The 18,416-nt window shown below is 41.9% G+C and overlaps 1 protein-coding gene across 10 annotated transcripts in view; it reads right to left on the reverse strand.

Moving 5' to 3' along the window:
- LOC125466230 (acid-sensing ion channel 2-like) overlaps positions 1–18,416 on the reverse strand; it is a 1,220,788-nt gene that overhangs the window by 466,283 nt on the left and 736,089 nt on the right. For 5 of the 10 annotated variants that reach the window (XR_009442831.1, XR_009442830.1, XR_009442829.1 and 2 more), the window contains exons 1-2: positions 10,238–10,771; positions 8,877–9,779 (exon numbers count right to left, since the gene is read on the reverse strand). The exons of 1 other annotated variant lie outside the window; for it this stretch is intronic. Coding sequence is in view for 5 of the 9 variants with exons in the window: in XM_048560488.2 (XP_048416445.1) it covers positions 8,877–9,500 (624 nt within the window). In the remaining 4 variants the exon portion in view is untranslated. Of the gene's footprint in view, positions 1–8,876; positions 9,780–10,237; positions 10,774–18,416 lie in introns of those variants that run through there. 4 more of the 10 variants (XR_007250410.2, XM_048560489.2, XM_048560492.2 and 1 more) reach the window with 2 other exon arrangements.

Genomic DNA, 18,416 nt, shown 5'->3' on the forward strand with positions numbered 1-18,416 from the left:
TATTTACAGATATCTTCTCATCACTATGATCAGAAATTTTAATCAGATACCACTGGAATAGGGAAGACTCAAATCAAGGCCTCTTGGTCCAAAGATAAGGGTGTTACCACTGCACCATGAAGACCCTCACAAAGGCTAACCTGAAGTTCTGGAATACTAGTCCAGTGACAGTACCACTCAGCCACTTTTATTTACACTACTGTACATAATATTGTTCTCTGTAAGTTCATCTTTCAATAGTCCACATGATTCCATCCTTTCTTCACAGCCTCCTGTACATGACTAATAACGTCACTGCTTAATCACCATCTCATTGTCAAATCTATTCTCATTATACTCCAAGGATGACCACCAAACACCTAGGGATTTGAGGTACAGTTTTTCAAATCACTTCACACAATGCAGCATGCAAAGTCACTCTAAATGCAAGCAATATCCATACTGGCTCCTGGATCAGGACAGCGTTTCAAGATTTAAACAACCAATCCAGTTCATCGGGCCCATTGGCCCATAAGTTCTGTCAACCTGAATCGGTGGCCTATCAATTTCTGTGTTCTTATACACTTTACAAGTTTCAGCCATTGCCATTGAAAGCTATGCACTACATAAATCTGGGATACATGAACCTGATTAGTTATTGATAGTCATTAATCATTTTGGTGGATTTCATTCCGACCTGAATATTGGGAGCCCTTTCCCAACAAAAGATCACAATTGAATATTACGTCTGATTGAGGCCATGGCAGAATGTTTATTACCCCAGTCACTTGACTAACTATAGTTTCATTGTACATGGTGAATTGTTCATGTGGATTTTTAAGTCTGTCATGGACTTGTGATTTCAAGTGATCATGTTGCAATGCTCCACTATTAAACCTTTTTACTTCTCATATCTTCAACATTAAAATAAGAATTAACCCCAATCCAATCTATAAAGATTTTTGGTTTTAGCATCTGAAGGTCTACAATGCTGCTGCTTGTTGTCTGACCGAGTGGAGACTGTTGTCTTCTAGTTTTCTTCCCAAGTTACACAAAAAAACCCCATAAGACAGTGTAACATTTTAGATTCTTTATAAAGTCTAGGAAAGGGCAGTGCAAAAGTTGTTGTGAGCTTCTGATATTTCTGATCCCATGGTAACATTGGTAAGCAACACTGATTCACAAACAACTGGGCTAAACTTAATTGAGCTGAGATTCTGAATCTCAACTGTCCTTCTGTGATGAAGCCACCGAGGATTCATTGGAAATGCAGTGAAAATTCTTCACCTGTAAGTTAAGATTCAGCTGCAAACCAGGGCAATTACAGCAACAGCAAGAAGAAATAACAAGTAAATCCAAGGTATGAATCCTTAATCAAGATTTAGTCCAAAGCACATTCACTTGTATTGAGCTACTCTTGAATTTGGTGCCTGTCTGGAATTCAAGAACAAGAATGGAGTTCAAAAACAATGGCAGATCACTATTTTTGAAGTTATTTTGTGACACTGACTTGATAATAATGGACCTCCAAATGATTATCTGCTCTGTTTATCTGATTATCTGCCAATGCAGAGCTCAAATGTAATTTAAGCAAATAGTAAAGCTTTGGAGATTTACTTAGTTTTATTTAATGTTTTTATCTGAAATGCCTTTCATTCTATTCCTCTATCCCTGTAATACAGATATAAGGCTGGCAGCAACAAACCATGATAACAAAGTGTGGAGCTGGATGAATGCAGCAGGCCAAGCAACATCTTAGGAGCACAAAAAGTGGTGTTTCGGGTCTAGACCCTTCATCAGAAACCAACAAACCAAGGGAAATGTTCTCATTTCCCTCTGAGCCTCACTTAACGGAGGTTACTAATTTCCTCCTTGAGTGAGGCCACTGAGATTAGCATTTGTCAGGAGAGCAAGACATAAAATCTTTGTCAAATCCATTTGAGGTTTTGTCCCAATTTCATTCCAGGCCACTGTCACAGTGTTCCAACAAAGAAATGCTTTTAAAAGAAAAAGCACTAGCTAAGACATTCTACTGACCAACACAAATCTGCTTGTTTGCACTTAAAATCCCAATCTTCTGAACAATACAGTTCTAATCATAACCATGAATCAGAAATTATCACAATAACTAAAGGAGCAGTCAGGGCAACACCTCATTCATCAAGTCAGCATTCAAAAGATTATGCCATTGGGGATTCCTAGCAAAAGTGAATAAGCTTAAAGGGGCAACAATACCTGAATTTTCTTTTTAAAACTCACTTATGGACATCACTGACTGGCTAGTATGTATTGCTTGCCCCTAGTTATCTTTGAAAAATTGGTGGTCAGCTGTCTTCTTATATTTCTGCAATCCACTCGCTGTAGGTTGGCTCACAGTGCTGTAAGAGAGGGAACTTCAGGGTTTTGATTCAGTGATAGTGAAGGAACGACAATGTATTTGGAAGTCAAGATGGAGAGTGGCTTGGAGGGGAGCTGCAGTTGACGGTGTTCCCATGTGTCTGCTGCCCTTGTCTTTCTGGATGGAAGTAGTCATGCATTTGGAAGGTGCCGTCTGAAGATTTTTGGTAAATTTCTGCAATGTATCTTGCAAATAGTACACACTGCTCTACTGAGCATCAGTGGCGGAGAGTGTGGATTTTCTGAGCGTAGTGTCAATCAAAAGGGCTGCTTTGTCCTGGCCGGTCAAGCATGTTGAATCTTGCTGGATGTGAGTATAAGGGGCACTACTGGTCTGTCTCCGTACTGTATGACTCTGTGACTCTGTCAGTGGATCATCTCTTCACCCCACAATGCTCACACACTATTTAAGGCTTACATTAAAAGTGTAACGGAACACTAGATGTTTACAACTGGAATGACATTCTAAAAGCTCAACAGCATTCAAGACAAAGCGGATGTACTGTAATTGGACTGTATTGCCCACGTACTTTGGCTTCAGTATACAAGCTGCAGGATGCACTGCAGTAGTTCAATATTATTACTTTGCCAGAATCTCACACTTTTCATTTCTAGGAAAGTAAGTGCAGTAATGTTGTTGGAATGCTGGTACCTGCAACTTTACTTCTAAACTATACATTACCATGGCTCAGTCATAATATTGGTATTCCTTCATTGTTCCTGGGCCATGTAACACTATTATAGAGGATCATCAGTACAAAAACTTCACTAGTTGAAGGAGAAGGTCCTCTATCATTATTTCAGTATAATAATTATAGACTAAATACAAATACGTATTGTAAAAAAATAGATTCACATTGTTCTCATCCATGTGCTTCAGTTTTAAGAAATAATGTAACCAGGAACATTGCAGCAATTTGTTCTTCTTATGTCTGGGCAATCGCACAGCATTTTAGACATTGTTTGTGTATTGGTGCAACAAAACAGAACTGTCAATGGTGGACACTGATCAAATGGTGATCAAAGTTTTGAGAGGAAATCATAAAGGAAACTGCATAAAGAGAAAAACCCTTCAGTGGGATAAAAACCATTACTATCACACACAATTCTAGAGCAGTGATAATAAATATCTGATCATCTATATTACTAAACTTTAGCCAATGGTCTATCTTCAATTAAATATTCTATGCTTTCTATTTGTTCTCTTCCTTTCTATGCTAATTCCTGCTGGTGTATCACTAGTGGGTAATGGAAACTTCAATAATCTGTCCAAGTTGACACTTTATACGGCTGGATGAGAGAAGAGCATTAATCAAATATTTGGGCCTTGGAGGCCATCACTGCCAAGCCTTCTCTTGTCTTTAACCAAGGGCCATACAAAAACATCTGGAGTAGCACTAAATAGATAGTAATTGTTGGTAATCCATTGCTGCTGAGGCTCAGATTATGCAATGGATTACATGACCATACTGATAGAAGTGTAATAGTTCTCAACTGTTTGTGACTTTGTATATTAAAATACAATGTGTACTCATTCACTATTGAATGTGTATCAAGTTGGTGGATCAGATATATTTATCCAGGAATCTAAAGTGGACGTAATTGTCTGTGTGGGGCAACATGTGTGACCTAATCAACATTGTCTAGACACCATCAGTATCATGCATTTAAATATTTTACTTTAATACAACTATGGCTTTCCAAATGGGAAATGTCATAGAATCCCTATAGTGTGGGGGCAGATCATTTGGCTCATTGAGTCCACACTTACCCTGAAAACAGCATCCCATCCACTACCCTATGCCTGTGGCCCTGCATCTCCCACGGGTAGTCCACCTGGCCTGCGCATCTCTGGACACTATTGGCAACTTAACACGGCCAATCCATCTAACCTGTACAACTTTGGACTGTGGCAGCAAAGTGGTGCACCCAGAGGAAACCCACGCAGACAGTCACCCGAAGGTGAAATTGAACCCAGGTCCCTGGCACTGTGAGGCAACAGTGTTAACTACTCGGCCACTGGGCTGCCTTGTCACTGCTTTGAGAGAATGCCACTATTCTGATCGTTACTTTAGACATACACAGGATAGATGCCAGTCTATGACTTTTTTTTATTATTACAAAATAGCTGTTTTTGTAACAGGGAACATTTTCAGTTCTGCAACATTTATTGATGTGGATATAACCAAGTTACAACCCTGAATGTGGCTGTCCATGCTGCTACATAACACTACCAGCTACCAGCTACAATTCTAGATTGCAGCAAATTTAGCGCTTGGACATTTGTACTGTTGCCCAACACTACTTCTATTGTAATATGCTATACTGTCAGACACCACCAGTCCTAATATAGCCATTAGTGTATCAGACAGCATCAATCCACTGTAACTATGCTGTTGTACAGCTGTTTGTTTAAGTTGTTCCACTGAGCCACCATGCCGCCCCAAAGGTTGTTCCAAAGGCATTTGATGAAATGAGACATAATGAGATTATGAACAACATTAGAGCTTGTGGAGTAAAGTTCATGATTCAAGATCAGACAAAAGGACAAGAGGTTAACAGTTGTTTTTCTGATGGGAGGAGGCTTATAGTGGGCTTCCCCAGACGTTAGTGTATGTTATGATCCCAGCTGAAGTTATTACAGGTCAAGTCAGGTCATAATTTGATTTGTTTCAGTTTTAACAAGGTGGGTCTCACTGAAATATAAGCACACAATGGTACAAATTTTGCTTTGACAATAAACATGAGTTTATTAATAAAAAAAAATAAACCAAACCATTTACTTTCAAAGATTTTTAACCTTACAGCAAAAGTACAATCCTGTTAATCCCAAAATACTCCTTCATAAAAATGAAAAGAATCAAAATAACATATTTTGAATAGTACCCAAAACATACCCATGATACAGTACCATAAACACCACTCATTCAATACTCATATTAGAGTCCCAGCATCTAAAATCTCAGTAGATTTAAGTCACTTGGTGATTTAAAATTTAAACTCGCATTGCAAATAGCTCTTTCCTGAAATTACCATACACATCAGCCTCAATGTATTCAGCTTTAAAGTAACCTCTTCAGGGGTTTATCCTAACACCTCTAGTCTAAGATTAACACTGCTACTTACTGTAAAGTAGCTTAAGTATCCTTTGCTTCTCAGGATCATTATTGTATACGACCATTCTGTTGAGGATGAGTTAGGACTGCTTAACACAAAGTAAACTGAGACAAAAAGTCTCTTTCTACTTATTGATATTTCCCTTAACCTTAACAAAAAAAACAAATTCCCAGAAGTCTTTAACAAACATTGAAGCCCTATTAGTTACCTCATTGGATCACAAAACAACACAAGATTTACCAAAAAAATTCTTTAGTGGTGCACACAAATCAATTCAGTCTAAAGCCAAGCCTCAAAAGCTGTTTTAAAACATCACGGCTACAGAAATTAATTTACAAATTAAGTCTTAACTTCAGACACACAGAAAAGCATAGGTTACTAACTCAAAAACCACAAGCTCACAGTTACACCGTCTGCTCTTCCTGACGGACATTAATGACATCAGCCACTGTGTACAAGGCACAACTGAAATACTCTTAGACAATACAAAACTTGGAAGCACTGTGATTGTAAGGAGGATTGTGGGCAATTTCAAAAGGACATACAGAGGTTGGTGAAATGGATGAATAAGTGGCAAATGAAATTTAATGCAGAGAAGTGTGATGTAATTAACTTTGGTCAGAAGAACACAAGAAACAATATTAAATAAAGCATATAATCCTAAAGGGATTAAGGATTGGAGGGATCTGGATGTACATGTGCATCAATCATTGAAGGTTACAGGAAATGTTGGCTGCACAATTAATAAGGCATACAGCATCCTACTAACATGACCATAGAGTACAAAAGCAAGGAAGCTGAGCCTGTATAAAGTACTGCTTCAGCTAAATAGGAGCATTGAATCCAATTCTGGGCATCACACTTCAGGAATGACATGAAGGCATTAGAAAAGGGTTCAGAAAAGAATCGTGCAAATGGTTTCCGTGATAAGGAATTTCAGTTACATTGATAGATGGAAGAAATTGGGACTGCTGTGCTGAAAGAAGAGAGAATTGAAAAGGAGAATTGAGAACAGTTTCACAAATCAAGACAGATAGGGAGAAAATCTTCTCATCACTGGAAGGGTAAAGAATTACAGGGTACAAATTTCAGGCAATTGGCAAAAGAAGCAATGGCACATGAGGGGAAAAAGAACTTTTTTTCGATTAGCCAGTGGTTGAGATCTGGAATAGGGATTGTTGAGACTGTAGTGGAGCCAGGTACAATCAAGACTTTCAAGAGAGAACTAGATAATTATCTGCAAAGGAAGGGTGTGCATGGGTGCAGGCAGAGTGAAAAGTTGTGGTTCCAGATAAATTGGTTCTTCAAAGAGCCACCACTCACAATAGATTAAATGGCCTCCTTCTGCGCCGTAACTATTATACAATTCCATTGTTTTATTTTGTGGGAAGACAGGCAATGACACTCCCTTTGCATTGACCTAACATGAGACCACACTTCAATCAGAATAGCACCCTCTACTGCATCAGTGGGATATTTTCATTTTCTCCACCAAGCATCTGTACAGATACTTTGTACCCAATTAATGGGATTGTTAAACATGCCAAACTAATCCAAAAATGGGTAGAAATGTTAAATGAAGCAAGACAGGAAACTTCCATCCCTTCATTCTGGATGTGAATATGAGTCCGTGTTCTGGCTTCACCAAACACTGCCTCAGCCAGTATGAACTTAATAGAAATTAGGCTGAGCAATTAGATTATAGGGAAGTTAACACATTTGTATCTTTTTTTTAAAAAATGTCACTTTAACAATGAGCTGAAGGTTTTGAAAGATAGCAGAGGAACTGAACACAAATGTGTTAATCATTTGTCTAAAAAGTGCAATCGCCATGCAAAAACTGCAGAAACTCATACTTTTACTTCCTACTTCACAACGACATCATGCTGTAACCTGACTTGCCATCTATATCATACACCTACTCCTTGTCTAACCGTGGGATGTGTCAAGCGTATGTACTCTCTATGGTATTAAAGGAACATTGATATGCTAGTTGTGTGACCAAGAATATTATTTGACAGTTGTTTGAAATAAACTGCCACTGTATCTGACACCATAATGTGTCGACATAAAAATATAATTTTCCAAATCCATATTCATTAATAACACAATGGTTTAGGATTGTTGCAGCCTAGGTTTTCGTAAAAAGCAGTGTGGAAATATTGAAACTATTTGTATAGCATCCTGTTTTGGGATTTTCTGTAGTGAGCATACCTGTTTAAAGATAAAAACTGAAAGTGCTAGAGAAGCTCAGCAGGTCTGGCAGCTTCTTTGGAGGCAAAAATAGTGTTAGCTATTTGCATCAAATGACTCTTCCTTTCCCTTCTGTAGAAGGTACTCTGAAGCAAAGTGGTTGGGCTCGAAACATTGGCTCTGTTTCTCTCTCCACATATGATGCCAGATCTGCAGAGTTTTTACAGCATTTTCTGTTTTGATTCCAGAATCTCCAACATCCACTGCATTTTGCTTTTATTATGTCTCTTTAATGTATCTGGTTCACCTCCAGTTGCTAAGAAGCCATGATGAGCAAATGTTGTGGTTTGTTTGGTATATAATTAATAAGTCTAAAATGGAACATCAAGTCTAGCTTGATCCCAGGAATCCAGCAAATGGTTTGCTCATCATTATCGATTACATGGCCTAGAAATAAGCTTCATAATTGTAAAGTGGAATTAATGTGCTCATAAAATTCTTCCCAACAACTAAGGTAATCTGGAATGATCTTCTTCCTTCACATCTTTAAGTAGACTTAGAGTCTTCCCATGAAGTTGACAAGGCACGCGCTTGCAGTTTGTGGCCGCTCCCTGCATCCAGCATTCTAGACAGGACATTCTCTAACGCTTAGCACCTATCACATCGCAAAGATCATCAACTTGGTTGAACTTTTTTTCATACCCTTAGCTATCACTTCCTGAAGCGGGGCTGGAGTCTGAAGTTTCTGGTTCAGAGTGGGGGCCGCTACTCACTAAACCACCAGTCCTTCCAAGAAACACACACAAGTTGTGATAATATGCACACTTAACGGTTTCTGATCCGAATTTTGCTATATCCCCTCAAACATTCAGCTCCGAATACCTCGTTAAAGCCATCAGACTCAACTCACTTAGACAACACGAGCATTTTATCAGCATTTAAAGTTCAGCGTCGTTTACTACGATCACATGATGTGAAACAACTCAAAGCTGGGATGTAGCGAGTTAGTCATTTCAAGCAGATACATAAACATTTGGAACCCATTCGGGGCCTCACCATTTTAGAAAACTGCATACACCGGACTCCAGCCTAAACTTTGTTGAGACTCGGGGTCACGTAAAATTTCCAAATTAGAAGAGTTGGGATTTTTAAGAGAGGAAAAAAAAAGGACAAAATGGCGAGAGACTCACTGAGGTAAAGTTCTGCGGCCCACACATATCCCCTCGGTATTTGCAGGACAGCAGCATGTCATCTAACTGGTGACCCAAGCGGTCCATGAAATCCAGGCTGATGCCCTCGAAAGTGCGGGGCGGCAGGAAGAGGCGGAAATCGGAAAGTTTCTGAAACCACTGCTGCCTCTCCTCTTTAATGAGCTCAATGACCAGGGGCCGGGCGGTTCGGTTCTCAGTGAGTAGCCCCAACCACTGGCCCGCGTAGTACAGGTCACTTTTGGTCAGCTGGTAGAAACGGATCGGGTTGTTGTTACAGATGGTGAGGGCGGGGAAGTTCAACTCCTTGGTCCACTCCATGTGGAAGCGAGTGTGAGACGGGAATGAGAGCAGGTACAGGAACCGGTTGGATGACCAGGAGATCAGGAAACCCAGCGAGGTGCAAAAAGCCAGGAACCAGACGACCCGGTGGTGCAGGGAGTGGTGCTGGGAGCAGACATACTTCACCCCGTGGATTTTCGCCTGCTTCACAAAGGCGGCGGTGATCTTTCTCATGCCCTGGGGCCCGCCTTGGCCCCGGCCTGCTGCCAATCTCTCCGGGTGGGCACGGCCCCCTCTGGCTCCCTGGGCACCTTCCAAGGCCATCACTCGCCAGTGGGTCACTCCGATCGCCGCAACTTCCACAAGGGCACAAGGCAGAGCCGCTTGCCCACATCCAGTCCACTGGGGGCTCGGCAGAGAGGGGAAGGTTTGGGGGCGGGGGTGGGAAACTACAGCATCAAAAATACCCCCTCCGGGTGCAGGAGCCTCTGCGAGGATGAAGGTGAGCAGCCCCCCCGGAGGGGTGCGTTGGCAGCGGTCTTCCGCTACAACTTTTCTCCGAACGGACGGTCAGCTTTACTGTTATAGACGTGCGGGCTCCATCTGGAAGAGAAGAAATTCCCTTTTGTATTTCATCAACTTGAATCAACGGCTCTGCAACTGAGTCTGAGATCTTAACTGTGTCCGGTTGGTAAATACTCTACCGTCTCTCATACACACAGTCTCTCTCTCTCACACACACTCAGATACACTCACCAACACACACACACACACATACACTCCCACACTCTAACACACACAGTCTCTCTCTCTCTCTGTCACAGTCTCTCTCTCTCACACACACTCAGATACACTCCCACACAGTCTCGTACATACACATTCAGACACCCAACAACACACACGTACAGTCCCATACTCTAACATACGGTCTCTGTTCTGTCACACGCAGTCACACACACATACACACACTCACCCACCAACACACCCGTACACTCCCACACTCTAACATACATCTCTGTGCTCTGTCTCTCTCTCACACACACAGATGGACATGTACTCACACGGACTCATGCCGCTGACTCTAAAGGCACAGAAACTGCCTCGCATCCAGTGCAATCCATGCTGCTTCAAACCGCGGGTCTAAACTCAGTGCACACTCCCTTCCCTCCATCGCAGCCCTCGGTTTGCACTTTGATAGATTCCTAAAGTGATGAGCGGTTCCCTGTCTCCACACTTGGCTTCCTGTCCGTGCTCTGTGCAGCTTGCTGTCTTCATCATGACAACTTGGCGCTCACAGAGCCGACGCTGCCCTGCCCTGCGTTCGCTGCTTGTTCCCCACTCAGCAGCACCTCACTGACAGCGGGAGTGGGGGGCGAGATACGGAGGGAGGGAGGTGGAAACTGGCTTCACTCGTTTCCATGCCTAGTGCACTCTTCCATTTCCCCGGCCCCGAGGTGCGGTTCTCCGTCACTTTGAAGATCCCGTTGTAATGAAGGAGCTAGGTGCCAGGCAAATGTGTAAAAAGGTTTGGGGGTGGAGGTTGGCATCAGCCAATTGTCAGAAAGGGCACGGAGCGCCCTCGCCAATCGGCTGGCAGTGGCTAATAATTAATTCAGAGCCAAGGCAATTCTTTTTAAAGAAGCAAGGCTCCGGTCGTGTTAACCCTTTCGCTGCCTAACACTTCCTGTGCCTTTCCTTGGGGCAGGAATTAAACGAGTTTGATCGCCGTTCCTGGAGATGGCGGTGAGATGTGGGTCCTGTGTACTGTCTGCAAGAAGCGCCTGGCTCGTCCCGCTGAATGGGGCGAGTTCCCAGTCTCACAACAGCCCCTACCCCCGGGTACGGGTCTCTCCAACCCCACCTACAAACCCTCAGATACAACTCTCTCTCCTCCAACAACCCTCACGTACAGATCTCTCTCCCCCTACCCCCAAGCCCTAGGCACAGGTCTCTCTCCACCCAACCCCCCCCCCCCACCCCTAGGTACAGGTCTCTCTCTCTCTCTCTCTCTTTCTATCCCGCCCCTCCCCCCACCATCCCCCCAATTAGATACAGGTCTCTCTTCCTCCAACCCTCACGTACAGCTCTCTCTTTCCCCTCAAACCCCAAGTACAGGTCTCTCTTCCCTACCCCCAGGTACACGTCTCTCTCTCTCCCCAGGCCCGGCTACACCGCTCCCCCTCCATCCCCAGCTGTACCTCTTGCACCCCTCCACCCCACCCCCCCAGCCCGAGGGGTCTCCAGCCGCAGCTGCCATAGGACAACCACAATCCTCTCCCAACTTGCATTCTCTCAACTCAGGAGCAGAAAGGCGCCCCGCACCGATTGTTATCCCCTGGTGCCTCAAAGGCATGTAAATACAATCCGGAATGTGTAAGAGATGCCAGAGAATCCAAGGTAGCAAAGTGTGAAGCTGGATGAGCCGTTTGGTTTGTCTGGATAGAGTCAAACTCCATTGTTTGTTTGTTTCCTTGATTTGCTACTGTGCAGAACCGAACTGTATTTGCGGTTATGTGCGCAGTTTTTTAACGAGTGAAGTATATTTTTGTAATTAAAAGTTGAGTTTAGATTTTTAATGGAGACACGGGCCCTCACGAATCCCTCATATAATTTGACTCCCATCATCTACCAACAGAACGACCGTCAGCAGCATCCCAGTGAATTTTGTTTTAAGAGTGTGGATGTTCAAGCAGCTTGGCAGGATTTCGCATTACTCCTCCTAAGGCTATATGCACTGTCCACAGTTGGGCAAGTAGTAGACTTGTTTTGGGATAGAGCCAGCCGCTCTCCTTCCCCAAATCTCAGCTCTGTGTTATAGATTCTCACCCGAGGCTTTTCTGTAGATCTGTGCTCAGGATAAAAAAAAGTCTTTGCCTGCTAACATCTTTAAAGTAAAACTGTTTGACATTAACAATCACTCTCCTCCAAAACTGTGTCATTAAGTCCCCCACTGGTCACTTGGACTCTACAAAAGGCTGTGGTTTGCATCTGATGAGAAATGTGCACTTCTTTAAACTGCTTCAAATGGCCAAATCTCATCCACAACGTTCCCACGTTAACCCTAAGTGCGAGCGCAAAACACATTCAGTGTTGGCCCCGACCTTCCGATGGCCTGAAAATCCGTCCAGCAACGTCGATTGAAGTTACTTGTGGTCTCTAAAAGCAAAATAGCGGAAAGTGAATTCCAATGGGCATCTCCCGGTCGTCCCCAGAAGTCCTTAACAGTGGGAGCTTTCACTGCATTCCAACTCATTTGTAAACCACACCCAAGCAGGTTTAGAGGATGAAGAACTCACTGCTGGTCAACTATTAAATTGAACCCCTCCATGCCCCTTGTTTCCTTGATTTGCTACTGTATTTGCGGTTATGTGCGCAAATCTGTGTCATTAAGTCCCCCACTGGTCACTTGGACTCTACAAAAGGCTGTGGTTTGCATCTGACGAGAAATGTGCTCTTCTTTAAACTGCTCCCTGCCCCTTGAACTGCACCCTACAAGCATCTGATATCCCCAACTCCCAGGCACTATACCCCATACCCATTAGAACACTCACTCAGACCAAACTGACCCACGTAGGAACTGATTCCACCAACACCAGCGCTACCCTCCGAAACTGACAACACTGCTGTCACCCCACCAAGCCCAATCCTACCACATCCCACCTGAGCATATCAGCCTCAATTCAAGTCAACCCCAACCCCAAACTGAAGTGACTGCATGTACACATTGCACTGCCACAGCCCCCAACCAAAGCCTACCGAACATCAGAGATAACGGGAACTGCAGATGCTGCAGAATCCAAAATAACAAAGCGTGGAGCTGGATGAACACAGTAGGCCAAGCAGCATCAGAGGAGCACAAAAGCTTCAAAATCACTTTGAAGCTTGTTCTCCTAAGATGCTGCTTGGCCTGCTGTGTTCATCCAGCTCCACGCTTTGTTATTCCTACCCAACATCACCCCTTCTGACTCAACAATCTCTCTCATTGGACCTGATACCTTTCCCAACCAAATCCACAACATCCTTGAAACACTACTCCATTCATCTGGCACCCTATCAATTTGGCACCTTACTGTCTACCCACCTCTTACCTTACTCCCTCAGATAGCTTATATACTTAACCGTTCGCAATAGCTTTCCAAATGTCTGCTGGATATGAAAACTAGAAAATACAGACTCTTTTGAAAAAGGGGGTGCAGTTTCTTTGATGATCAACTAAGCTGCTGGATTCAAGGGTTCCTAGATATTTCCAGGGCATAAAGATATGGGTAATTCTTATTCCAATTTGGAAATTAAGTCTCTGATCCATATTAAAATTTGTAGGCCACTGTCAAGAATCCTGTATGGATTCAAATGAATCTATTGATGCTCAAACTTACCTGTTTTCTGTGTTTGATATAATACAGCTGTTGCTGTCAAAAGCATAAAACAAGCTATCACTACTCAAGAATTTGAGTATCAATATTTAATTCCTCCAACTCAAAGTTGTGAGGTTGGTAGCTTTAGAAGATTTACAGAGCTATATTGAGACTGTAGGTCCCCTAATCGATCTTATGGGGTAAGTAACTGCTTAAAGTATAGAATTTGCTCAATGGCCCTTTTTCTATTGCTCACATGGCTCTGCATCTCAGAATCAGCTCATCTGCTTCTTTTTCAAACCTTGTCGTGCTGAACAAAAATAGTCAAAATGTGATAGAGAACTGCCACAATGATGGCTTCCTTTTATTTCTAGCTTCATCACGGTGTGCGTGTGAATTACTCTATTACAGGGTTACAAACAAAGTTAAAGGCAGAAGTGATGAAGCATAATGTAATGCGCGTACACCACCTGAGTGCTGCAAGTGAATAATCAGAATGGTTGTTACAATATAAAACTGTGGAAGAGTCTTGGAATCAGAGTCGATTGTAATTTTATACAGAAAGTCAGATGCATGCTTGAAAAGGAAGAAATTATATGACAATGGGGAAACAGCAGGGCAGTGAGACTAATTGAGTACTCTTTTAAAGAACGAGTGCAGGCATGCTGGGCTGAATGGCCTCCTTCTGTGTTGAACAATTCTATAAATAGTGGGCAAGGGGCAGTTTCATTGGCCATAAGCTGTCATTTAGAGAAAGCTTAATTGAGCGAGAGACTGTGTGCTGCCTGACTCATAACCTCAGAATGTGCAATTCCATCTAGATGGGAAGGGGAAAAGCACGGATCTTCTGGTCTACTGTATGGTATATATAGTGTTTGAGATCACTGATATTTTTGTGATTGAGTCACATCACACATTATGACACTTTCTTCAAATTGACACTTAATTTAGATTTAGCTGAAACCTGAGATGAAGGCTGTCATCATGACAATTTATTTTGCATACACGTATACTTATTTTTCATCTGCTTCTACCATAATCCAGCTGTTCTTAGTCTTGTATTGGACAGCAAAGCTATTTTTAAAGTGCATTTGCCACATTTGACTGAATGTCTCCAATTCAAATCTTCAGAAATAATGATCATTTATTTTCTCTGATCATTCCCCTGGTTTTCCATCAGCCATCTCATTTATAACACAAGCATTTCTCGAATGTATGAACAATTTTATCATCCCTGAACTTGCTCAGTTTATACTATTTTACTTCACTTGCTTAGACCACACCTGAAATATTAAAACCAAGATTCTCTCACCAAGCTGACCACACAAGCCGTTCTTTCATAAATAATTGACACTTTCGGTCAGGCCAAGTTTCAATTGTGTGAAAGAGGTTTCTGCTGCCTGGTAGCTTAGAAATTAACCAATTCTCCAAGCTTTATTTTAATTTGAAACATATCCTTCCTGTGTAGCATTGGCTGGAACAAAACAAAACATGGTTATATGTTTTGATTTCTTTCTATCATCCAGTATTTCCCACACAAAGGTGTTATAAATCAACAGTGCAGTCACCAGTCACTGAAAGAATATTGCAATTCTCAAATCATACTTCTCTCTGAGAGTCCGGGGAAGTTTGCATGGAGCCTGAAAAATGGTTGAGTAACGTCCCTTCTCCTAATGGATTTTCCAATCATGGGCAGGTGTCTTTCAGCAATGGGCTTTGCACCCATCTGCCGTATGTCAGTGACAACAAGGTGTAGAGCTGTATGAACACAGCAGGCCAAGCAGCATCACAGGAGCAGGAAAGCTGACATTTTGGGCCTAGACCCAGGCCCTTCTAGGCCCAAAATGTAAGCTTTCCTGCTCCTAAGATGCTGCTTGGCCTGCTGCATTCATCCAGCTCTACGCTTTGTTATCTCAGATTCTCCAGCATCAGCAGTTCCTACTTCCTACATCAGTCCTCCATTTGAATCCGCAAATTCTCCAAAGATGACTGGGTGAATGGGATTCATGGGCACAATACTAACAATTTACTCATAGATTTTCATAGCCTGTGACTGTAATATCTATTTCAATCTACAGCTGCAAGCACATAGGGGATAGGAGGTATGAGCATCTTTGTGCAGGTGCAAATGCATCAGAATAAACATCGGGCTGCAATTGTAATAACTACACGACTGGAATACTTTGGTTTGTAATCTGACAATGTTATTGTCACTACTGCATTGTAAACAATTTGTGTTGTAAATGCCGCAGGCAAACCAAGGCAAAGTTCAATCATAACAATTCACAATTCTGGTTAGTAACATAGTGTACTTCGACTAAATTGGGAAGTCAGACATGGAGAGTGAGAACAAAGTTATATGCCCGGATCTGCAGGATGTGTCAAGTGGTGTTCCTTGTGATGTGATCAACCTTTCATCATGTTTATTAAGTGACATGTATTAATAAGTAAAAAGTTGTTTATCACTATTTTAATGTGGCATGGGGTTTAGAGAGAGATTATATAGCAGAGAAGTGCATGGCAAGTTTCACAGGGACTGGAGAGTGTCTGGGAGAAACAATAGCTGATGGTGTTTAATGGGAGGAATTGTGAAGCCATTCAATTTAAATCTCAGCAAAATAAATTGGAGTATTTTCTAAAATGGTGAGAAATAAGGAATTGTGGAGGTGTAGACAGATTTGCAAATTCAAGTGTACAAATTATTTGAAACAAGGGGGCAAGTACAATAAGCAGTTAAAAAGGTAAAGGAATGTTGATCTTTATCTCAAAGAGGCTGGTTTACAAATGAGAGGAAGTTCTGCAGTAATGGAGTCCTGTATTCAGTTTTGAGCTTCACACCTCAGAATTGACATATTGGCCTTGTTAAGGCTGCCTGCTATGCAGATTCATCAAAATGATACTACAGCTTAAAAGCATTGAATTAAGCTTTGTTCATATTCTTTCAGCCATAGAAGAAAGGTGAATGATATTTACACGGTTTTCAACATGTGAAAAGAATATAATAGAATAGATGCAAATAAACTAAATAAGCATAATCAAGAATAACATGATATAAGTGTAAGATTTGACTCAGACCATTTTATGAGGGAAATCAGTAAACTGTTTTACACACAAATGACATTAAAATTCTGGAATTCTGTCTTCCAAACACAAAGACTGTGAATGCCAGGCCATTTCATGGTTTTAAGACAGAATTTTCTTTTAAAGTAAAAGTTTCAAGGGATAAAGAACTACGGTGGGTAAATAGTGGTGAGGCATGTTTCAACCATGATACAACTGAAAGGACTGACTGAACCATTCCTGTTACTCTATTCTTTAAAAAAAAACACGATTCTCGTGTGAAAAAAACTATTCTAGTGTTTGAGAACAATCAAATGAGGTTCCGTGGTATGAGGACACTGTCCCCACCAACCTGAATTGTTTGGTATTTTTGGGTTTTGAAACCTTGGAAAACCTCTACTGAGAAACAAGTACATGTTGCATGGAGGTGTGTATGGTTTAAAAGCACTGTGAAATGGGTTCCTCAGCTACAGGATTATTTGCAAGGAAGTGGTCTGTCAATAAGAACCGAAAGAACTACGGATGCTGTAAATCAAGAACAAAAACAAAGTTGCTGGAAATGCTCAGCAGGTCTGGCAGCATCTGTGGAGGAGAAAACAGAGTTAACGTTTCGAGTCTGGTGACCCTTCCTCAGAACCGGTCACCAGACCCGAAATGTTAACTCTGTTTTCTTCACCACAGTGGTCTGTCAATATTGAGCGTGATGCTCAGAGTTGGCAGTTTTATGAATATGTGCTCTTAGGTAAATCTTTTGAGAGAGGGGAGGGAAGTGGACCCAATTCACTTTGCTTGTTTACAATCACCAGTCTGTCTGTCTGCATGGTGATCCAAATCATCAGTCATTTCCTCCAGTCTGTAGCAACGACCCATTGCATTCCTAGTTATCAGCAGCTTGCTGCTTTAAGTTCAGTTTATGTTCTTGGAAATAAGTTGTTGAGTTTGACCATTTATGCCATCTTTACTCAACAAAAAGTGCCCCATAGAATTCTTAAAGAGTTAATTGCGCATGCGGTTTTGAAGTGTTCCATAATGAGAAAAAAAATTCGGCAAGAAAATCTTGGGGCACCACATTGTGCCATCCCCGGCTGTTGGCTTCAGTTCAAAAGCTTGAGTCAGGATGGGGGTGGGTGTTACTGGCTGAGATACAGACGACTATTTTGCAATACTGGTCAACTGCCCTCAGCAATGATAGCACCAAGGATTGGGGATGACACAAAGTCTAGCAGAAGATTCGTGAATAATATCATCCAAACTGTCTCCATTCTTCTGATGATGTATTAATAGGAAAAAACTCATTTCTGGCAGAGTGTGGCAACTTGAAGAAAGGATCAGAGGCCTAGTGGAACCAGAAGCCTCTACCTAGATTCTGGCCTTCCTACGCAAATTATTACTATTAATTTGAGGGCGTTATCAAATCGCTATGCTCTAGTTTGACTCTAGGAGTTAAGCACAAGAGTTGAAACTGACACTCCAGTGCAGTACAAAGTGTGCTGCACTGTTGCAGTATTGCGCTGTGAAAATACCATATTTTGAATAAGGATCCATCAGCCCTGTTAGGGTGATGTAAGAAATTCCATGGCACTAGTTTGAGCAGGAGCAGTGGAGCTCTCCTCAACTGACTATACGAAGACACATGATCTGTTATTATCAGATTGCTAATGGTAGGAATTGGCTATGTACACATGGCTGTTTTCAACATTACAGCAGGGACTACACATCAAAGGTATATAATTGACTGTAAAATACTTTAAGAAGTCCAACGGTCTTGACAAAGGCTATATAAAAATAGTTTTTCTATCTTTCTTTTGATCTGCTTTGTCTAAAT

The sequence above is a fragment of the Stegostoma tigrinum genome, chromosome 31 (assembly GCF_030684315.1).
Source record: "Stegostoma tigrinum isolate sSteTig4 chromosome 31, sSteTig4.hap1, whole genome shotgun sequence".
Classification (NCBI taxonomy): domain Eukaryota; kingdom Metazoa; phylum Chordata; class Chondrichthyes; order Orectolobiformes; family Stegostomatidae; genus Stegostoma; species Stegostoma tigrinum.